This window comes from Paramormyrops kingsleyae, chromosome 1, assembly GCF_048594095.1.
Source record: "Paramormyrops kingsleyae isolate MSU_618 chromosome 1, PKINGS_0.4, whole genome shotgun sequence".
NCBI classification, from domain to species: Eukaryota; Metazoa; Chordata; class Actinopteri; order Osteoglossiformes; family Mormyridae; genus Paramormyrops; species Paramormyrops kingsleyae.
Window position 1 is genome coordinate 28443010 of NC_132797.1, and position 20776 is coordinate 28463785.

Below are 20776 nucleotides of genomic sequence, written 5' to 3' on the forward strand. Positions count from 1 at the left end.
CATAAAAAAGAGCTAAAAGGTATTGATTTAGCCTCCAGAATCCCCAGATCTCAATCCAACTGAACATCTGCAGGATGTGCTGGATAAAAAAGTCCAATCTACGGAGGTCCCACCTCACATCTAAAAGGACGTAAAGGATCTGCTGCTTGATGCCAGATCCCACAAGAAGCCATCAGAGTCCATGCTTCGACTGAGCTGTTTTGGTGGCACGAGGGCGGCCCACATAATATTAGGCAGGTGGTTTTAATGTTATGGCTAATCGATGTATCATTAAACAGCACAAGAGTGTGCAGTAGAGCCAATCGTGTCAGAAAAGACCACAAGCTCATTAAACAATCTGTAATAACTTACTGTATAGATTATCACCTGAACTAATGGACCAAGTGAAGAGAAAAGGCAAGGTACATGTTCTACAGGCAGGTTCTGACAGCTTTTTGCCAGTAATGCCATGTCATAGCTGCACATGTGCAGGAGACACTACAGCCCGCACAGTGCTGGGGTCCGGGGTGAGTGGGTAATACACCCACTCAGCGTGTCTTGATATCTTGTCATCCCACCGTATTCAAAACCAACCACACAGCTGCTTCCAGGCAACACCTCCCATCGGCATGTTCAAGCCCAAATCAGAAACAGACCCCAAGTGCCTGTCAGACTAGCAAGGCACTGTCAGATTGAGGAAGAAAAGGGGGCATGAGCAGTAACAGGAAAAGGGCAGCCAAGGGTTTCAAGGTGGAGGTGAGGACACCCTGCATCCCTATTTCATGCCTAAAAATGCCTTGTTATCCATTAGAAATAATGACAACTATCAGGCCATTACAGGGGTTTCAAACTGGTCATGATACAGTCGGTACTCACTGCTCTCAATCACACTTCAATAAAATGAAAGAGAACAAGAGGTGAACCGCTAATATCTGCAACAAATCCCTCCCCAAAAACAGCCTAAGAACATCTCAGACAAAACAGAAGACAAACAGAGGAGGACTCAGCAAGCCTAACAGCTGCCACATGCACCCATTTTCATCATTAAACCATGGCTTAGGAGACAAATCCTCTTGAATACGTTGCTGGGAGATGGATGGCCGCCCAGCGGAGATATATGAGAAAGAATAATAAACAATAAAATCATTCACTCGATTCAGTCAAATTAGAGCCTCTCCTTAACTTCAACCATTAGATTACCAACATTTTGTTCCTTATGGACTGTGACTCAGTAAATGTACAGTTGAAGGTATGCACTACAATCTCAGTTCGCTGCATGCGAAATAGATTCACCTCAAATGCGGTGAATCTATTTGGGAAAATGTCCAACATTTTTCCACACTATTAGGAGAAAACAAAACCAAAATGTAAAACTGTCATACTACAGCATACAGAGATTCAGGTCCACAGAATCATAAGAACAGGACACACAGTGTGCAGGAAGTCTCCATTTTGAACAGGGGGGAAAAATGTTGTGTTACACTGGCACAAAAAGCTGTCTGTACTGTGCTGTCACAACCCATTACCTCACAGGCGTGCAGCACAGTGCTGGAAATGCCTTCCCCAACAGCTATTACACGAGGAGCTGTGAGGAACAGCTCAAGTAACGGGCTTGGCTGCACACTATGGCCCATCCAGGTCTGAGTGAAGCCAAGCAAGCGAGACTTTGCTGAACTCACAAAATGTCCCATCTCTCCCTGTAGTTAGAGGCTGTGTGTGACGTTTCTCAGCAGAGAACCAGTACGGAAACAGCAGTTTTCTGCTAAAGGGTTTTTTTGTATGTTAACTACTAAAACTAACCAATACCAGAAGACAAAAAAAAGTGAGTCCTAAATGATCTTGGTGACGCCTCAGTGAGCGTAATCTGTCTGCCTCAGTACTGGGAGAGACGGGGAAAACTGAACCAATTCACATAATGGTTCAGTCGTAAGTCTTCTGGTCAACTGAAAATCACGCGAGCTGACTACATAATAAATGGTCTCACAAAAGACAGTCTCATAAGAGACATGTTTGGGAAAAGCATAATTTTGAACGTGGCGTCCAAAAAGCCACAAGCAAAGCACACGCAAAAGGCTCAGGTGACTCACACACAGCTGAAATTGTGTGGGAGGTGGCTGGAAATGGGCAGTCATTTTCCCCATCGCCCCGGGCTGCCAGCCACAGCATTTAACATGGAGCAAACCAGAGCTTACAGGGCTGCGGAAATGCCTTTAATCATACTGGGAGGTGGCGATATAACACGTCAATCAGCTGCTAAGCAGACAGTCTTACTTAAAAACCATAAATTGTAAACTTTCACCTGTTTAAGAATATACTCAGTGGCTTCTTTATTAGGTAAAGTTACCTGCTCATTAGGAAAAACTTGCTCCTCCATACATCAAATCATGCAACTGCAACTGAATACATACAGCACCCAGACAGGGTCAAGAGGTCCAATTACTGCCTGGCTAACCATCAAAATGGCTAAGAGGGGCGATCTAAGCGATTCTGAAAGTAGTTGCTGTTGGTGCCAGACCGGGTGGCTCCAGCTTCTCAGAAAGACAGCTTTCTGAGATTTTTACACAACGCAGTGTTTACAGAGAACAGTGCGATAAACAGAACACATCCAACATGCAGTAGTTCTATGGGCAAAATCACTGATGATAGAAGTCAGAAAAGAAGTTAACAGGAAGGCTACACATGCAGAATGGCTTCCCTTGTAGTAAACCTTACTGAATACAGAGGCCATTGAGTGAATTTGATTCAATGAGTGAAACAATTTGTAGGATTTTTTGTGTAATGTGTTTGGATTCCTTGCACAAACATAGACTATACAGCATTTTATGAGTACTAATGGGAGTGGCCCCCAGCTTTCTTCTGTTTGATGGGGTGGCCCTGTGTGACGTATGGGCTTGCTGCTCTAGTGTAAAGCCTGGCTCCATGTCCATGTGCAGCACCGAACTGCTGCAATAGGGGACCTTTGGGGGTGGGTCACATCTCCCCTCAGAGCAAACTGGCATTACACATCTGCTGTCCGTAACACAGGTAACCGTTAATAATTCAACTCAATATGTATCCTCCATGTTGCATTACATGCACTTTTGTCTTCTCACAACAGACTGCAGAAGCTCTCATTTTTTTGACATTTCGAGAGACTGTTAGCCATTTGTTTCACGTCTCCACTTGACCTCCAGAACACAACTGTAAGTCTGCTTTCCGTCAGCACATCACTTGTCACTGGCATCTACATGCATATTTTATACTCACAGCCCAGCATCATGTTACAATTCATTAATTACAATGCACGTCAAAAGAAAACATCAGCACTTCACCCCTTTAACACCTGTGGCTCTGATGGAAATAGCCAAACCTACTGGGACACGTGCAAAGCAGTTTGCACTGATGGGTGCAGCACCTCTGACACCACTTAATGTCACATAAACTACATTACATGAAGGTACACTTTACCACAGTAGGATTGATATTTATTTTAAAATTTGACACATCCCCCAATAGTTAGTGTCTACAGCAGGGGTCTCCTACTCCGGTCCTGGTGAGCTACCGTCCAGTAGGTTTTCTATCCTACCCGGCTTCTGATGAGCCACACCTGTTCTCTGGTTCTCAGGGGTTGGAGACCCCTGGTCTATAGTATGATGAGACAACTTCATCTTTGGTGGCTTCCTAGAGAAAACCAAAGCAACTTCCTATATTTTTCATTTTCTTACTCTGAAGAGCCCATGTGCAATTAGATGGAAGCTGATAGCCTTTGGTCCTTTATTGTGGGGAGGAAATAGGAAAAAAAATAAATTGGCAAAACCAAACACCCAGCCTTTCGTGTTCTCATCCCTTGAGACTAGACATATGGAATGACATAACACAGATTACACAGCTCATCCCAGAAACATGTACCAAACCTATTTTATGGGCTATTTACAATTCCAGCAAGACACAAGGATTCGTAAACCATTAAATGCGATAACAATAGCACAAGAAAGCCGCTGTGTGGCTGAAAGTCCCAGGATTCCTTGTTTCCGTTTCTTTTTAATTAATTAATGTCTTTCCTTTATCTTTTCGCAGGGTAGCACAGATGACTCTGGATATGAACACCCACATGCGCGAAAAAAACAGCCAAAATGCTGGGCTGAAATCTTGCCGGCTGCTCGTCCATCTTTCATGACTGCGAGGGGAAGTCGGGCACACAGACAAATATTTCACATGAAAAAGGGTGACTGAGCCAGCGAATAAACTTTTCCTTCTCCTCTGACTGTAACTACCACTAATATTCTTGCCGTGTAATCCAGGAAACTGCCTCCTGCCGCATCTGCTCACCAGACATGTCTGCCAGCCACAGGCCTGGATAGAAGTTGAACCCTTAGGAATTACTGTTGTGGCAGTTAATGTACCTGAATATTGCAATTTTCCTAATGTGTAAATAAATGCAAAGACCTGCTGTCTAACTCTCCTGCCTACAGTAGCTAGAGAGAAACTATGGCAGGGCCTGGCGAAGTATTGAGGGTAATACCAGCTCCTGCTGTCATAAAAATCATACATGTCATAAGGAACATGTATTTTCTGCCCTTTGGTGGACATTAATGAGGGTCGATCATCTTGCTGTTGACTTGGGCTTTAAATATTTAGTCTGCTGGAACACAGGAAGTTGAGAAAAAGGACCCATTGAGCTAGCGGTGGCCAAAACGGCAGAATTGCCTGTGTGTGGCCTTGCTCGGGAGGTTTCTGTGTGGGAGGCAAAAGAGCGCGGAATCTCTCTCTCTCATTCTGCATGCCGCCAGAGTCCCGTCCCATTGCCTCGTAGGATGTGGAAGACCGAACAGCGTGGGAGAAGGGCAGGCAAGGGGCACGGACAAGGGCGGACAAGGGTACTTCTGTCGACGGCACATCCCAGCACACCGGGAGCGCAAGGAGGGGAAAGACGGGAGAGGCTCATGGAGTTGAAAAACACTTTCACCTCGCCTCATGGTGTTTCCGACAAAGCGCACCATTGTCTGTTTGGGGCCACATTGCAGAGGCATGCCCCAAGCACATGTCCCCACTAGGTCACACACTTCCGTTAACAGACTCAACACTACGGAAGACAAGGCCAGAATTGGCTAATGCTAATGATACCATCAGTACGATTATTATGTGCTCATCCAGAAAGCATTGAACGATCCAGTGAAGCAATCCCACAAGTTTCCTGGAAAGCCCACGTTAGTTGGCTTACTTGCACTGTGGGATAATGGTATCTTGGCCCCCCGAACCAGTGGACAGACAGGTTCTCTCATCATACACTTCACTGACTGGAGTTCCAATACCGAGTCACCAACCACAGGCCCGAAGCAAATACATCAAGTGGGGGGGGGGGAGGTTGAAAATGACCACCCACAGGTGTTAGTAGTCACAGCACAGAATACACGCATCTCCTACCTTGACGTGGCTCTGTGCACCCAGGTTGTATATCTCTGTTGGCTTGACCTCATTGATTATCTTCACCAGACAAGTGCTGTCTGTAAGATCTCCGTAGTGCAGCTTCATATCTGGGGAGGAGGGGGGGGGCGGGGTATGTCAGTATGGTCAGTGTTAATTCCTCAACTATAACACTTGAGGATTACTTCCCATGTAAAATGCCATTTCTTCTTTAACACTACTGTGTGATACTGTCATCTCAGTATAAAATACAATTCTTAGTGAAAGGGCCACTTCATATGACCTTTTCCTGGAGTATAATTGGAAGCTTTTCATTTAGGTAATTCACTGCTTTTTTTTTGGAGGGAGTGAATAGTATGCATTGTCAACTTTTAGGGCACTTTTCCACTGCACCACGTACTGTACTTTTGGTACTTCAAGAAAGTACCAAAAGTATGGTATTTCAAGGTGATGTCAACCAGAAGTCAATGGAAAAGGGAAAATATCAAAAGTACCATACCAAAAGTATGGTACCTGGTGCAGTGGAAAAGCACCCTTATATAAAGTTCATTCATTCAGTGTCACTGAACCCCTATGTTCCCTTACAAGGGACACTACTTTCCACATGTTCAAAGAGAGTCATACTTTCAGAGCCTGGATGTTGCTACTAATAGCATTCCATCTTGCAATGAGTCACTGTCGCTACCGTGGGTTATCCACTACTACATCCTGTTCCGCTACCACACTGGTGCCATTGAGCGCCCATTTGCTTGGTTAAAACTAGTGTAATGCAATCAACCATTTTTAGGATGCAAGACTGAGCTCATGGAACAAAACAACAAAACAGAATTACTCACCATAGTAACACTAACTGCCTTTCAGAAAATAATGCAATAATAATATAGTAAAAAAAACATAAATACATATAACTTTGCTTTTAATTTATACATTTTTTTGTCATCATCTGTTATGGATGCACATACACACAGACTCCCATGGATGCACTCCCATGACACTTAAAAACACACTCTGTTATACAGTAAATTACACTTAGCATTATTAATCAAACACGATTTATGCTAAACATATTGTTCATGCTAAAACATAATGTGGGTACGTGCATCCAAAACAGACAGAAGTATCAGAAAGCAAAAGGATGAACCAAAGAGCAAAGAACAAAAAGCCATTTTTCCACAGGGAACTGCATAGAGATACTGCTTCTTAATAAAAAGGGGCCCCCGCCTTGATTTCACACCACCCAGCTATCCACCACCACCTGAACACTAGCAACACCCAGTAAATTACACTTACAGCTTTGTCCAGATCGATTATTACCTGCTGAAACATTTATTAGGGAAAAACAAAATCAGGCATATCTCTGATATTTCCACTCAAAAGATCTCACAATATCACACCATGTGCATTTTCAGTAGTTCTCATGAGTTTCAGCAATCTGGTCAAATCATGAGGTATTCATTAAAAAAGAAAAAAAACTTCACACTTTGCAATGAATTATTCACGATTAAAACCTTGTTTTTCTTCTTAAGATTAGAGCTTGTTATAATGCATATTTAAATATAAAAATCAATCACCAAATTAATGTAGAACAATAACAAAGGATGCATATTTCAGACACCATTGTTTAATAGCATCTTTAAACATAGAACTACACACAGAAATATGCAGTCTGGTAGGAGTTTGTCTCTTGTACAACCCCTTTTATTTCTGACAAATTTTCATCATGCTTACAAGCATTACGCAGCTCAAGGAATAGTACCGAGATGAGTCTGCCGGTTTATTTTGGTTCGTGGATACACAATATGGCGGTTCCACCCCATAATGCACTGCACAATGCCACCAATTGCCCCATAATGGACTGTGCAATGACATTGGTTGTCGAGCTCTATTGTCTCTGGCTAAAATGAGTTTAATGGCATCCTTGTCATAGGTCAGTCCCCACACAGGAAGTAAACAAAACAGCTTCATTAATTCATTTTAACGCATGAAATATTTTTAATTAAATCGCAATGATTAACACATTCATTTTGATAGGCCTAAAATAAATTGTAAATCCTTTATTTGCCATTTGCACAAGTACAAGCACAGGTATGTTGGAATTCTATATGTCTACCCTATCTAGCTCTTCATAGCTAAATCACAGGCACAGAGCCCACAGAGTCACTCACTGCCCCCCTGTAGGAAATGTCACTCAAGGCCATTTGTCATGACAGTATGTGCAATGAAACATCTCTGAAATGTAAGCACAGTAACAAAATAGAGGTGTGTAGATTAATACTGAGAGCAATTTGTTTTTTTAATAGACATACCAAACCCATTTATAAGCCGAGCATCCAAAAAAATAAATTAATAAAATAATATTCTTAGTGTATCTGTGTTTCCCCCAAAGTGCTCTCCCTTATAGAAATCTCGCACTGGGAGGTGTAGAGAAAGTTTAGGGGTACTGATTTTTTTTCTTCTGTTGACCATGCATCATGAAGTGGCATTTTATGTACCACTCAAAACTGTACTTTGACAACATGCTAAACTGAAAGAAAAGTAAGTGAGCTGCACATTCACAGCTATGCACTGACAGGGCCTTCAAGACCTGGAAAGACAAGAGGTTCTAGTGCACTAAAGAAACACTATTCAGAGAACCCAGAAGAGGGCGGGCAGGTGGGGGTTTACTCACTTCCCTCCATGTGGGTCTGTGGGTTCTTGTAAAGGTGCTCAATACGGCCTGTGTTGAAGGAGCTTGACCGGCGGACAATTCCATGCACCTGTAGACACAACACAGAGTATGTATCTGGACTCCCTATTGGGGTTGGGGCCATTCCGAAATGCATTAATCAATTCCAAATCAAATCAGGAAATGGAACTGGTTGGGATGGGGGAAAAAAACTATGGGGAGCAGAATTGGAATTGAATTTGGATTTCAGGGAGATTTTAAATTCCAGCTCCAGTTCCATTTCCTGATTTGGATTGAAATTGATGAATGCATTCCTAAATGGCCCCAACCCTGCTCCCAAAAATAGGACTTAAGGAACCCTCCCTAGAAGAACATTAAAGAGTTTATATCTCTTGAAGTGAAAAACCCTAAGAGTATTTTCTGTCGAAAGATATGACAGTAATTATAGTTTATTTTATACTAGTAATCTGAATATACAAAAATGTGAAATTTGTCAGTAAAACAAACAGTTTATTTCATATGGGGTATAGTCAAGTGCATTTCTTCATACGTTATTTTTCTAGGCGCGATGCATTAGTGCTAACCACAGTTAGAAGATTGTCTGTTAGATATTCGGTGCTGGATGGCAAAAAATTTTCTAATGTTAAACACAGAAAAAACAGAAGTACTGGTGATTGGTCCCAAGGCTGCAAGAAATAAGTTTCACCACCTCAGCATTAGTGGCCTTCCTACACAACCTAACACAGTGGTTAGAAATCTTGGTCTTCTAGTAGATTCAGATCTATGTTTTGATGCTCACATAAGAAGTATTACTAGAACTGCGTTTTATCATCTACGAAACATAGCCAAGCTTCGTAAGATGCTCTCACTTCGTGATGCAGAAAAATTAATACATGCCTTCGTAACTACCAGACTAGACTACTGTAATGCCCTCCTTTCTGGTTGCCCGTCTGGTTCCTTAAATAAACTTCAGCTGGTACAAAATGCGGCAGCCAGAGTTCTCACAAACACTAAAAAATTTGATCACATCACACCAGTCTTATCCTCCCTTCATTGGTTACCAGTTAAGTCTCGGATTGACTATAAAATACTGCTGTTAACCTATAAAGCACTGAATGGCCTTGCACCAGACTACCTTAATAATCTGCTGACCACATACAATCCCCCACGCTTGCTTCGATCTCAAGGTGCGGGATATCTGTTAGTACCTAGGGTAGAAAGATCTACGGCAGGCTGCAGAGCTTTCTCCTATAGAGCTCCTCAGCTGTGGAACGGTCTTCCACCGGATGTGCGGGTTTCAGGCTCACTTTCAATATTCAAGTCTAGACTAAAAACACACCTATTTAGTTTAGCTTATAGGGACACTAGTTCTAGCTCTAGCTAGCTTCTCACTCCCAGTTAAACCTATAGTGTGAGGTGTAGAGCTGGGTGGGGATCGGTGCCATTGGCTTTGGATAAACTGAATTGACAGTGCTGTCACTCTAGCTTCACAATTGCTTGTGGGATTGGAGTGCTGACATTTCAGGGACTCCCCATGCCTGCATTCCCACCTGCCTCTCCCTCCTACTTATGCTGCCATAGCCATATCTGCCGGAGCATTGCACTTCATATTGCACTCATCTAACTTTTAGCACTGCCTATAGTCTCCCTTACTTTGACTAATTGCATTTATTTCCACCACCTTCTCCTGGGTGGTGCTACCTGGAGCTTTCAATCTATCAAGATGTCCAGCACACCCTGCAACATGTGACGTCGCCACTGCCAATGACGACCGTGCATCCAGCTCGCCGTTCTGCCAGTGTCATCTTCCTTGTATGACCCGCTCCCTGCCTTCTGGCTGCCTGGCGATTGGAGGAAGTGTTGGCACCGGCTTGTCATCTCCCCCCTGCTCCCCGTTTGTGTTTCAGACTAAACTGTATTTGACTCTCCCTGCCGGCCCCTGGAGGATGGGCTCCCCCTTTGAGTCTGGTCCCTCCCAAGGTTTCTTCCTTCTAGGGAGTTTTTCCTTGCCACTGTCGCCTATGGCTTACTCACTGGGGGCTTTGGGTGGGGATGCTGTAAAGCGCTTTGGGACAATGTAATGTTGTGATAATGCGCTATACAAAAATAAATTTGTTTGTTGTTTGTTGTTAGCGTAGCATCCCATGCTCACTATACAGTATGTATAAATAATGAAAGAAATGGAGTAATGCACTTAGTGGATCTGTTGCCCTTTGACGTAGTGGAACACTGAGCCACTGCAATAAGGAAGAGGGCAGAGGGTAAGGGGCCATCTGGGGATCAGGGCCAGCATTTCCACCATGGCCAAGACCTTGTGAAACCTTATATCCACTAAAACTATTAATATGAACTTAACTATGGTCCTTGCAGAGGTTCATATTCACATCAGGATTAACAGAAAGACAAAACAAGTCAAATGCAACAGGTCTCTTTAAGGGCCCAATCCCAGCCAAGTTAGCTGATAGGGAAACACCTTATAACCAGTAGCCAGTGCGGTACATTTCAGGCTCTACTTGTCTTGCATCAGTCTCCAGCATTTCCTATTCCCCTTTCTTAATACTTAGAGCCTAGATAGACAATTCACTAGTGAAGCTGCAAGTGACACTCCCTCTCCGTTTGGGTGGCAGGGACACAATAAAATGGTACAAAAAAAGATATTGTCTCCAGCTGTTCTGTTGACCAGATTTAATCTGAGTCACCTCAGGAAGCTGAAAAAAATCAATTTTGTAAGTACAATGGTACCTCGGTTCTCAAACTTAATCCGTTCCGGACTCCGGATCGAATCCTAAAAAGTTTGAGTTCTGATGAAATATTTCCCATAAGAAATAATGAAAAAACAATTAATTGGTTCCCGGCCCCCCAAAATTACACCTAAATATGTTTTTTTTTTTTAGCATTTAAACACAAAATGAACAGGATAAAACTAGAAGAGCATTTTCTTCTTAATGGCTTCCAAAACGATAAAGATCTTATCCCAACATTACCCCTGTCCTGCCCCGATCGTACGCTCCTTCCGTGTGCCACGCTCCCTCGTTAACCTCGTGTGGGATCCCCATGTGATCAGCTGTTGTTGTCATAATCTGCTATTTCTCCCGAATATAAAGTAAAGCAGTGAGAACTGGTTTTCAGTTAATTTACCTGGTAAAATACAGTTTAAATAAATTATATAAATGCTCCAATAGTACACGTAAGTTAGTGGTTTATTTATTGTTAGTTAGTGTAATGCTGCGCTGCTTTATTTGGTTAATCGTCCAGTCTGCGAAGAAGGCATTCAAGTAAGAACTGCATTGTAGTATGACTCATTTCCTGGCATGTACAATTTATATTAGGTCGGCGTTCACGGTTCGACTTCTGATGTTCAGATCGAGTTCTAGGTCAAACTGGTTTGTTCCACTTTCAATAAATTCGAGTTCTAGTGAATTCGAAAACCGAGGTACCACTGTATGTGGATCTATAGGTTAGGATTCTGTGCCCATGATTGGAAGGTTACCCATTCAAATGCTCACGTTATGGTCGGCACAGGAATTCACCAGTGTGCTCTTGACCAAGGCTCTTCATTCACCTCAATTGCTTCAAGGACTGTCTGACCTGGCTCTCATTTAGACGTTACTTAGAATCTGTTAAATAAATGCAATTTAAAAAATAGTACTAAAATGTGAAAGGGTGGGTATCCTAACAGATCAACCACATAATAAAATCTACATAAAGACCAACCAGAGACTCATGTGGCCTGTACTACGAAGCGGGGTTACTGGCTTATTGGGGTAACATCTCGGTTTTAAGGTAGTCTGGGCAAAATGTAAGTGAACGAATATGAAGTCCATTTAAACTGTGGTAGCTTAAATCCGACAATTTACCCCAATAAGCCAGTAACCCCGCTTCGTAGTACAAGCCACTGGTTACAGCAATGGGCATTATTTTGTATTCACTCCATTCCATTGGTGGCACAGTTTTATTGAGTATGAATTCCCAGTTGGTTATGTGCAAATGTCTGACATAACACACAAAACATTATGTCTTAGACACTTATTTTTCATTCTGGAGAACAACAGGAACTAAAGCCCTTTCTCCCTCTTCACACAAGCACAACCCATTCTTACTGCAGTCCTCATTGGAGACCAGAAATGTTTGAGGATTTAAACAACCAAACCAAAGCCTGAATCCTTCCCTCAGAACCCACTACAGCACATCAACATGGGGGTTGCTGTAGTCGAGATAGAGGCCCAATGCCAAGAACAGTGAAACAATCTCAAACACACTGCACGCGCCACGAGACAGGGCGTGAGAGGGAGAGAGAGATTTCCTGGCCAGGGTGCATGGATTAAAGGCTTCAGGGATGCGCTGGACCACTGGACCAAGGGTGGTGGCAGACTGGGGGGGGGGGGGGTGTCATAGGAAACCCGGCGGAGATGAGATAACGCCTGGGGCCTGACCGCAGGGAGTGTAGCACACCACCGCACCCTGCCCCCGTCTTCCTCTATTCACTGCAGCTTCCTGCATGTCCGCCCGCTACACTCTACCCTCTACCCACAACAAAGCAGGAACCTTCTGATACTCGACCAGGACACGGTGTGTGTTAATGTCTGCCTCAGACCAGCCACAAGCACCTGCCAACCAATTCACAGACGTTCCAGAGAGCCCATCTTGCATAAGCAATCGCAAGGGTAGTCCGTCGCCGACCCGAGGACCTCACTAAACCATCCAATCGGTAGTAGCGACGGGCGGTGTGTACAAAGGGCAGGGACTTAATCAACGCGAGCTTATGACCCGCGCTTACTGGGAATTCCTCGTTCATGGGAAATAATTGCAATCCCCAATCCCCAGCACGCATGGGGTTCAGCATAAATGCTTACCCATGAAACAGTGTGCTAGTTTGACTTATTAACAAGGCACAGCTGGCTCGTTGTTGAAGTCCAGGCTACATTGTCCCCAAGAGCCAGGCTATTCAGAGTGGCCTTCAGAGAAAAGCATGAGCCATCTTAAAAGGTTTTGTTGTTTTGATTCAGTTTGTGCGAAGAAGACAGCTGGATAGATCTTAAGTCAAACCAGCCCTGAGCTGAGCAACCACTGTCAGCTTCTGGTAGTGTTACAACCTAATGCAACACGGATCATCCCTTGCTCTGTAGGTGTGTCACACTTCTTTCCGTTCACATTGTACCGCGATTGCACAGACACCAACAAAACTCCCCAGCTGGACTGATCTTGGCAGACACAATCTACAAAAAAGGGGAAAAAACTGAAATAAAACCATAAAAGCACATTGTCCTCCTGATTAGTTTGGGGGGGGGCTTTATTCTGAAAAGTGTGTGGGTGTGTGTGAGAAGCAGGAGTATGGGACAGAACTGGAGAGCATAATATACAGAAAGAGGGAGAGTCAGAAAATGCATCTGTCCTGAGACGTATAACAGCAGCAGTAACACTCGCTTTGCTTATCCCAGGAACCAGATGTCTAGAAGTGCAGCATTAACTCACCTCATAGCCCTTCTCCAGCAGGAACTCTGCCAAATACGAGCCATCCTGCAGGGACAAATCATGGAATGGGTTAAGACACATTGCTGCCACTGTACATTTCTGCTCTATTCATTTTCACTCTTTTTTTCAGGATAACAGCATATAAAGCATACAAAAGCAGAGTTGTTACTATTTACTCAGAATATTTTTAGCTAATCATTCAATGTGATTAAGCAGCGTGCAAGTCTAAGTTCCATAATCCCTATGCTATTGAAGTCTGTTTCGCACATATTTGGCGCTTATCCATTGTGCTAGAATAAGAAATCATCAAAAGAATAGTGGAAATTTGCAGACCTGCAAAATCAACATGCAGGAGGCAACAGAAGAGTTATCCACTTCACAGAGTAGCACTGGCTTGGTATTCAGCCAACTTAATGGAAATCCTCATCTCACAACCCAGTTTCATTTAAGTATCACTGCAAAAGATTTTTTTTTTTTTTTATGATTTCAACACTCTTCCAGTTTAAATAGCTCCATGTTTTACAGGCACCTCCTGGGATTAACCTCCATGCTACCTACTGCCTTCATTTTGGATGTAAATATTCAAACTTTGTATTTAAGGAGCAGGTGTGAGCTTACATGGCAGAGCAGGGGTGTAATGGTACACAAAAATCACTGTGCGGTAAGTACCTCAGTTTTAAAGTAACAATTCGGTACATTTTCAATACAACGGGTGGGTAACAAACAAAATAAATTGTGGTTTTACTGAACAAAGTATGGCTGTCTTTATTAAAAACTCTGTCAATACTCCAACCTATTAATAAACTAAAATTTACTCGAAAGTAAAATCAAAATAAATATTCTTTCATGTAAACAAAAAAAAAAAATCCATTATTATTAATTATCCAAAAATACAGTACCTGAACTATATCGTATTCACAATAGCAGCTTTCAGCTTCATAATAGAATTGTGCAACACATATGTTGTCTCAAAAAATACAAAGCATAACAAAATAAATATCCATTATGGTGCAGCATTTTAAAGATACCCCTGCTGTAGCTGTATTCACATTAACAGCTTCCAGCTTCACATTAGGACGTATGTGTGCATGTAGTGGCGTGGCTTCATCCACCCCTTTCTGAATGTTGCTCGAAAATTATCGGTAGGAAAACGTGTACCGTTACACTCCTATAAGACAGCATTACAAATCACAGGATAAAAACCCTTACACAACTTAACATTGTGGAATGCATTATTGTTCTGTCCAGAATTACCAGACACAGGCATCAGATGCAGACACATACTGGTGTAGACCACATGGCACAGCTTCAGATTGTGCAAGGATTTGTACCAAAACTACGCACCAGCTACTACAGGAAAGAGAGACTCAGACACACACTCAGCATAAATTATTTTTCGACACTACTCAAACTGTCTCATAAAAAAGAAATAAAAAAGAAAACTATACAACGTAAAAGGAAACAGAAGCTGTGAAATACACAGTGCTATTGCATGAAACATAAACATATAGTCTAGGAGACGAGGTTGAGATGTGGTTTGGTTTCTCCAAGGCTGCGTCACAGACTTACATTTGTTTCAATAGAAAGTACACAAATCCCACACAACGCTTACAAAATAGGACAAGAAAAGCTCTGTTCACTTTTATTGGCCCGGGCTTCTGTTGAGGGCTGCTGCCCTGCATGAGGTGACATGGGAGCCCAGGCCCTAGAGCTGCCATACTGTAGATGTTGTCGCTGTCAATAACCTCCCGTTACCCTGATCCACACATGCCACTCCTCACACTTCCCCATCACTCTTTGTATTGTATTCACATCTAGATGGGGACTGTCCATTCGTTTCTATGTGAAAAAAACCCTAATCCCAACAATGATGACCATAACCCCTACCAAACTCTAACCTTAGCCATAACCATCCAAACAAAATACAAGGCTTTTGGCATTTTTAGTTGATTGCAGTCACGGATTTTTATAAAATTGAGTTTACCCTGGTGGGGACCGAAACACACATATACACACACACACACACACACACACACACACCAACACACACACACCTCCATCCAAAAGAGGCCATTTTGCTGCTCAGGTTGCACCCATTCACACAGCAGGATGTCACTGCAAATGCACTGCAATTTCGGCTAAGCAGAATGTCCGGGATATCAGGACCCCACCTGACCCTTGAACTACCGACCTTCAGACCCATGTCCTCAGTCCACTTGGGGGGGCGGGGGGGCAGGCCAATATTAAATGAACATGGAAAACAGAAAAAAAACTGCTCTCCTCTGAATAGTAAGGTCAGACCTGTGAAAACCATTAGCGAGTCCAGGATCAGAGGGGAGCTCTGCCTTGGGATTAGGCGGTGCCTCAGCCCTTCACCTCTGGAGGGTCTGAAGGTCACTTGCCACAACATGTCTAGTACCGGTGGGTGGAGCTGTCCACCTCACTAATCGAATCAAAACAGTCAGTGGGCCACATTTGTCACTAGTTAGGCCTACTATTCTCAAAATTTATTTTGTATGTAAATGCAAAAGTATTGTACTCCATATACCTGCTCCGACAGTCGACACTACTACTTTCAATAAACACGTATTATTAATTAGGGGTGGGCAGTATACTGCTATCATAGTCATTACCGGTGTGATTGTGCGCAATGACATGGATAACGACCTATTTATAAAAAACAGAATTTTATCTTCTTAAAAGTTTCAGTTGTAATCTGACTACTAGTCATAATAAAGTCTATGTAACCAGTTTATCTGAGTTGTGTGAATTTTCATTTAAAAACGCACTCTGACTGTGTCACAATAGCAATTTAACAAATTCAAAATTAACCAATTTTGTGTAATTATACACATTAAAATAATCTGGTTACATATATATAGTAGCAAACTAAAAACCAAAACATATTTGTGACATCAGCATATATATGCGCCACATGGTGAAAGGCACAACTACCCAGTGAACAGTATAACTACCCATTTCCCATATCAATGAACATAAAACTCCTTTAACCTCCAAGCAAGATGTACTTTGGCTTACACAGCCCTTTTGTTTCCGCTAATGTGCCTTAAGTGTTAACAAAAGCAGAGAATCCAACACCCTCAACCAAAAAGCAGTAATGTTCCTAACAGAGTACCTGCTCTGTCCTGAAATCGTACAGCTGAAAAGTTTTGTGATTTAATGTTTGTCAAAGTTTACGTTTTTTTTAACAACGGTATAATGCAACTTTATTTTTTATACAAATCAACTCAGGTGAAAATTTAAAAATGTACGTTTTCAGGGTTGCAAACAGTCACACATCTGGCGTGACACGCTTTCAGACTCAGGCTCACACAAGAAATCTTATGGCAAATCTATACTATTCCATTATAAACCTAAAATTAGCAACATCAAATGGCCATCCATCTGCTGCATCCAGGTGTTACACGGGCGTCCTCTTGGCCTGGTCCAGCCACTTCCTGAGAGTCGGATCACCCTCAGGGAAACGCGTCACATGGCCATAGTGCCGTAACTGACGCTCCCTCACAATGCAGGTAATGTGCCTCATTCGGGACTCCTCTAGCAACCGCTGATTCAACACAAAGTCAAACCAGCGGTAGCCAAGGGTTCTCCAAAGAGACACAGTACCGAAGGAGTCCAGTCTTCATCTCAGCTCACTGGATAGCGTCCATGTCTCACAGCCATACAGCAAGACATGGAGCACCAGGACTTGGACTCTAAAGACTTGGACCATCGTTCTCTTGCAGAGATATCAGAAGCACCACACACCCCTTTCCAGCGACCTCATGACCCCCCATGCTCTCCCAATCTGTCTGCCGACTTCATAGGAAGAGTCACCAGACATGAATGTCGCTGCCAAGGTAGGTAAATCTTTCAACAAGGTCAAAATTCTCCTCACAGACAGACATGCTACTGATGGCTGTGCCTAAGAAGTCATTAAAGGCCTGGATCTTGGTCTTTACCCAGGACACGCGCAATCCCAGACACTCAGACTCCTCGCCCCAATCAGTGCCTCCATTGACTTCACTAAGATCACAGTATCGATGGCAAAGTCAAGATCTGTAAATCTTTCTTTACCAACAGATGCCCCACAATTGCTGGACCCCACAACCCTGCCCAACATCCAGTCCGTACAAACACTGCACAGTAGGAGCAAGAACATACCCCAGACAAACCCCGGAATCAACTGGGAAGATCGTGGAGGTTCTCCCTCCATTCTGCACAGCACTCACAGTACCAGGGTACAGGCCGGCCATGACATCAAGCAACTTCAGGGGGATCCCATGAAGTCTCAGGATGTCCCACAGGGCAACTCAATCTACCGAGTCAAACGATTTATGAAAAAGAAAAAAAAAAAATGCTGCAAAGAACCTCTGACAATATTCACGCTTGCACTCGATGGCAACCCTCGGTGGCAGGATGCCATCTATGGTAGACTTCTTAGGTGTAAAACCAGACTGCTCCGGTTGCCGACAGGTGAGCGATGATTACGGACCCTATTAAGGATGACCCTAGCAAGGACCTTACCCAGCACTGAAAGTAGTGTTATCCACCTGTAGTTGCCGCAATCCAGGACGATCACCCTTCCCATTTCAGATAGAGACTACAAGTCTCTTTTCCAATCAGTCGGGATGACGCCCGACTCCCAAATGGAAGCAAAGATTGTTTGCAATGCCAGGAGGATAGCCTTACCATCAGCCTGGAGAAGTTCACCTCAGATACCACAGATCCCTACGGGCTTCCCTACACCCAGCTGATTCACCACCCATGCAGTCTCAGCAGGTGACAGCTGATCAGCCTTGAGAACTGTGGACCCAGAGCTGTCCAATGTCCTAGCGGGAACTCAAAGTAGCCGGCTCAGCAGGTCACAACTGCAGTGTCATCCGTAAGGACCGTTCCATCACCAGCCCTGACTGCAAGTCTCCAAAGAACAGATTCAGATGCACGTAATGCTTTGATTCCTCTGTAAGCGAGGCGTGGGTCATGAGACCACAGATGGTGTGTCACCTGCTCACAGATTCATCTAACAAACACCTCCTTATCTGCCCTTAGAGCCCTCACAGCCGTCCTCCTCAATTCCCGATGCACACTGGAGTTTCCACCAAGTCATGCGTTGCGACTCCTCTCGATAATACTCAGGGTGCCCTGCAGGATGAAACACCTCCTTCTGAGAACACTGGCAACACCAGCACAACCCTTGGCAACTTTCAGGTTCTTACCACAGAAGGTCTCCCACATCATATTAGAGTCAGCAATCACACCCAAGTCTGCAAGTTCCTCACACAAACTGCATGTAAACTCATCAGAAACAGCTTGATCTTGGAGCCTGGCCAAGTCCAGCCTCATTCTCCTAGTAGGTGGTAGCATACTGGATCTAAGCTGAATCTTCAGAGTAGCAACAACAAGTCTGTGGTCAGAATTCACAAACTGAGCATTTCTGTAGACCACACAGTTCTGCGGGAGGCTCTAGCGTTTGCCCACGAGGATATGATTGATCTCCTTCACCACACCACCAGTACTGGAGTACCAAGTCCCACGATGCGGCTCAGGCCATTGGAACCAGGATTCAACAACCAGCAGCCCCAGGACAAAGTCAAGGAACATGGAGCCACTCTCACCCCAGTCTCCAGACCCATGGGGACCGACACAATTCTCATAGCCAGCCTTGTCAGTGCCATTGGTCGCATTGAAGTCACCCATGACCAGAGAAGTGTCACCTCGTGGGAGTTGCAAGTAAAATGTCTCCCTGAATGAGACATCACTCACTGCGGTCGGAGCATACGCTGAGACAACAGATAAGGCACCCAAGGAGTGCCTTAGCCTGAGTCTCATAATATGCTCGTTGAAAGGAGTGACAACAGACACCATTGGGAGGAGCCCGTCCTACCTGGACGGGCTGCCTCAAACTGGCACCCAAGTGCCAGCATGCGGCAGGCGATGCCTCAGCACCACACCAGCCCCGATCCCCAACAGGCCTGACCCTATTAGCTCTCCAATGGTTTTGACTGCGTGATCTGGAAAAACCTCATAAAATTTTTTTGGTCCCCTCACTGCAAGTTCACGCAAAATACAAGAAACGGGAAAGATCACCGAGCGATTACGGCGAGATATCATGTGAGGCTGCTGTAAACACAGTTGGTGCCCTCCAAACCAGCACTATGTGTGTGTGTGTGTGTCGATATATATATATATATATGTTCTATGCATTTTGAGTCATCTGCTGGCCTTCACGTGTAGTCTACTGTTTTTGCAAAACTTCCAAAACATTCCCATTTCATTTCTTATGCCGACCCCACGATATATCAAAACCACGATGGGGAACATTGTAATGCAGAAGGGTCAATTGTAGTTACTAAATTCATACTAACCAAAAACCAAAAGTAGACAGGTGGAGATTTTTAAAACAGGAAACCTATTCTATTTAGAGCATAAAATGTCAGAAGCAATCTGGGTCTCCCAGAGCCATAAGACAATGAGGAGTTTGGTTTTTGGTAGTCTGGATTTCGTCATGGTAACAGTATAGGATTTCCCAAAACTCTACCCACATTAGAATTGGGTACCGGCATCTTGACTTTTCACTCAAACCAAAATGTAATGTTTTCCTGTATCAGTGCCAATTTCCCCCCCCCCCCCATTTCCGTGTAAAACAGAAAAAAAAATGCAAGAGCAGGCTACCTTTCTCAAAAACAAGACTCCCTTTCAAATGAATATCAGCCCTGAATTATCCAGTAAACTCCACCTCTGAAAATGGCACTTTCTTGCCAGCCCCCATGGCACCAATTTTCCTGTTTTCCCTGACCAGAAGGTTTGGGATTAGATGACTGCACCCCCCACCCGCCCGTTTCCCACCACACAGGAGGCTTTTGGCTCAAACTTGCAGCAACCGATCATATAAACCCAACATGCAATGGCTACCCAACTTTTGGAGTCACTATGGGGGAGAACTAATATGTTGGACACACTCTCTGTCAGTGATAATTACTCACAGTTTGCAGTTGAAAATCAATGGCAAAATGCTTATAATAAGGCCATAATGTATTCTACATGGAGCTGAGGCAGCTCGGAGTCAGTCATTATTACTATGAAACACATAGCAGTCAAGGCTTCTGTGTAATAATTGTTTGCATGTCTGTTCTGTGCCCAGGCACAGTTAGTGATTACACTAGATGTGTACAGTGCCTTTGTCTGACTAACTGTGCTCGAGCCCACCTCTTCAAGCGGTCACACTACACAAACAAACTGGACTTTGGTGATCAA

At 43.7% G+C, this 20776-nt stretch overlaps 1 protein-coding gene across 3 annotated transcripts in view; it reads right to left on the minus strand.

Moving 5' to 3' along the window:
• The window catches only part of gmds (GDP-mannose 4,6-dehydratase), a 197740-nt gene that overhangs the window by 157421 nt on the left and 19543 nt on the right, over positions 1-20776 (minus strand). Inside the window, exons 2-5 of one of the 3 annotated variants that reach the window (XM_023823733.2) lie at positions 13520-13564; positions 8051-8138; positions 6673-6696; positions 5383-5492 (exon numbers count right to left, since the gene is read on the minus strand). In XM_023823733.2, coding sequence (XP_023679501.1) covers positions 5383-5492; positions 6673-6696; positions 8051-8138; positions 13520-13564 — 267 coding nt within the window. Of the gene's footprint in view, positions 1-5382; positions 5493-6672; positions 6700-8050; positions 8139-13519; positions 13565-20776 lie in introns of all 3 variants that reach the window. The other 2 variants (XM_023823732.2, XM_023823735.2) reach the window with 2 other exon arrangements.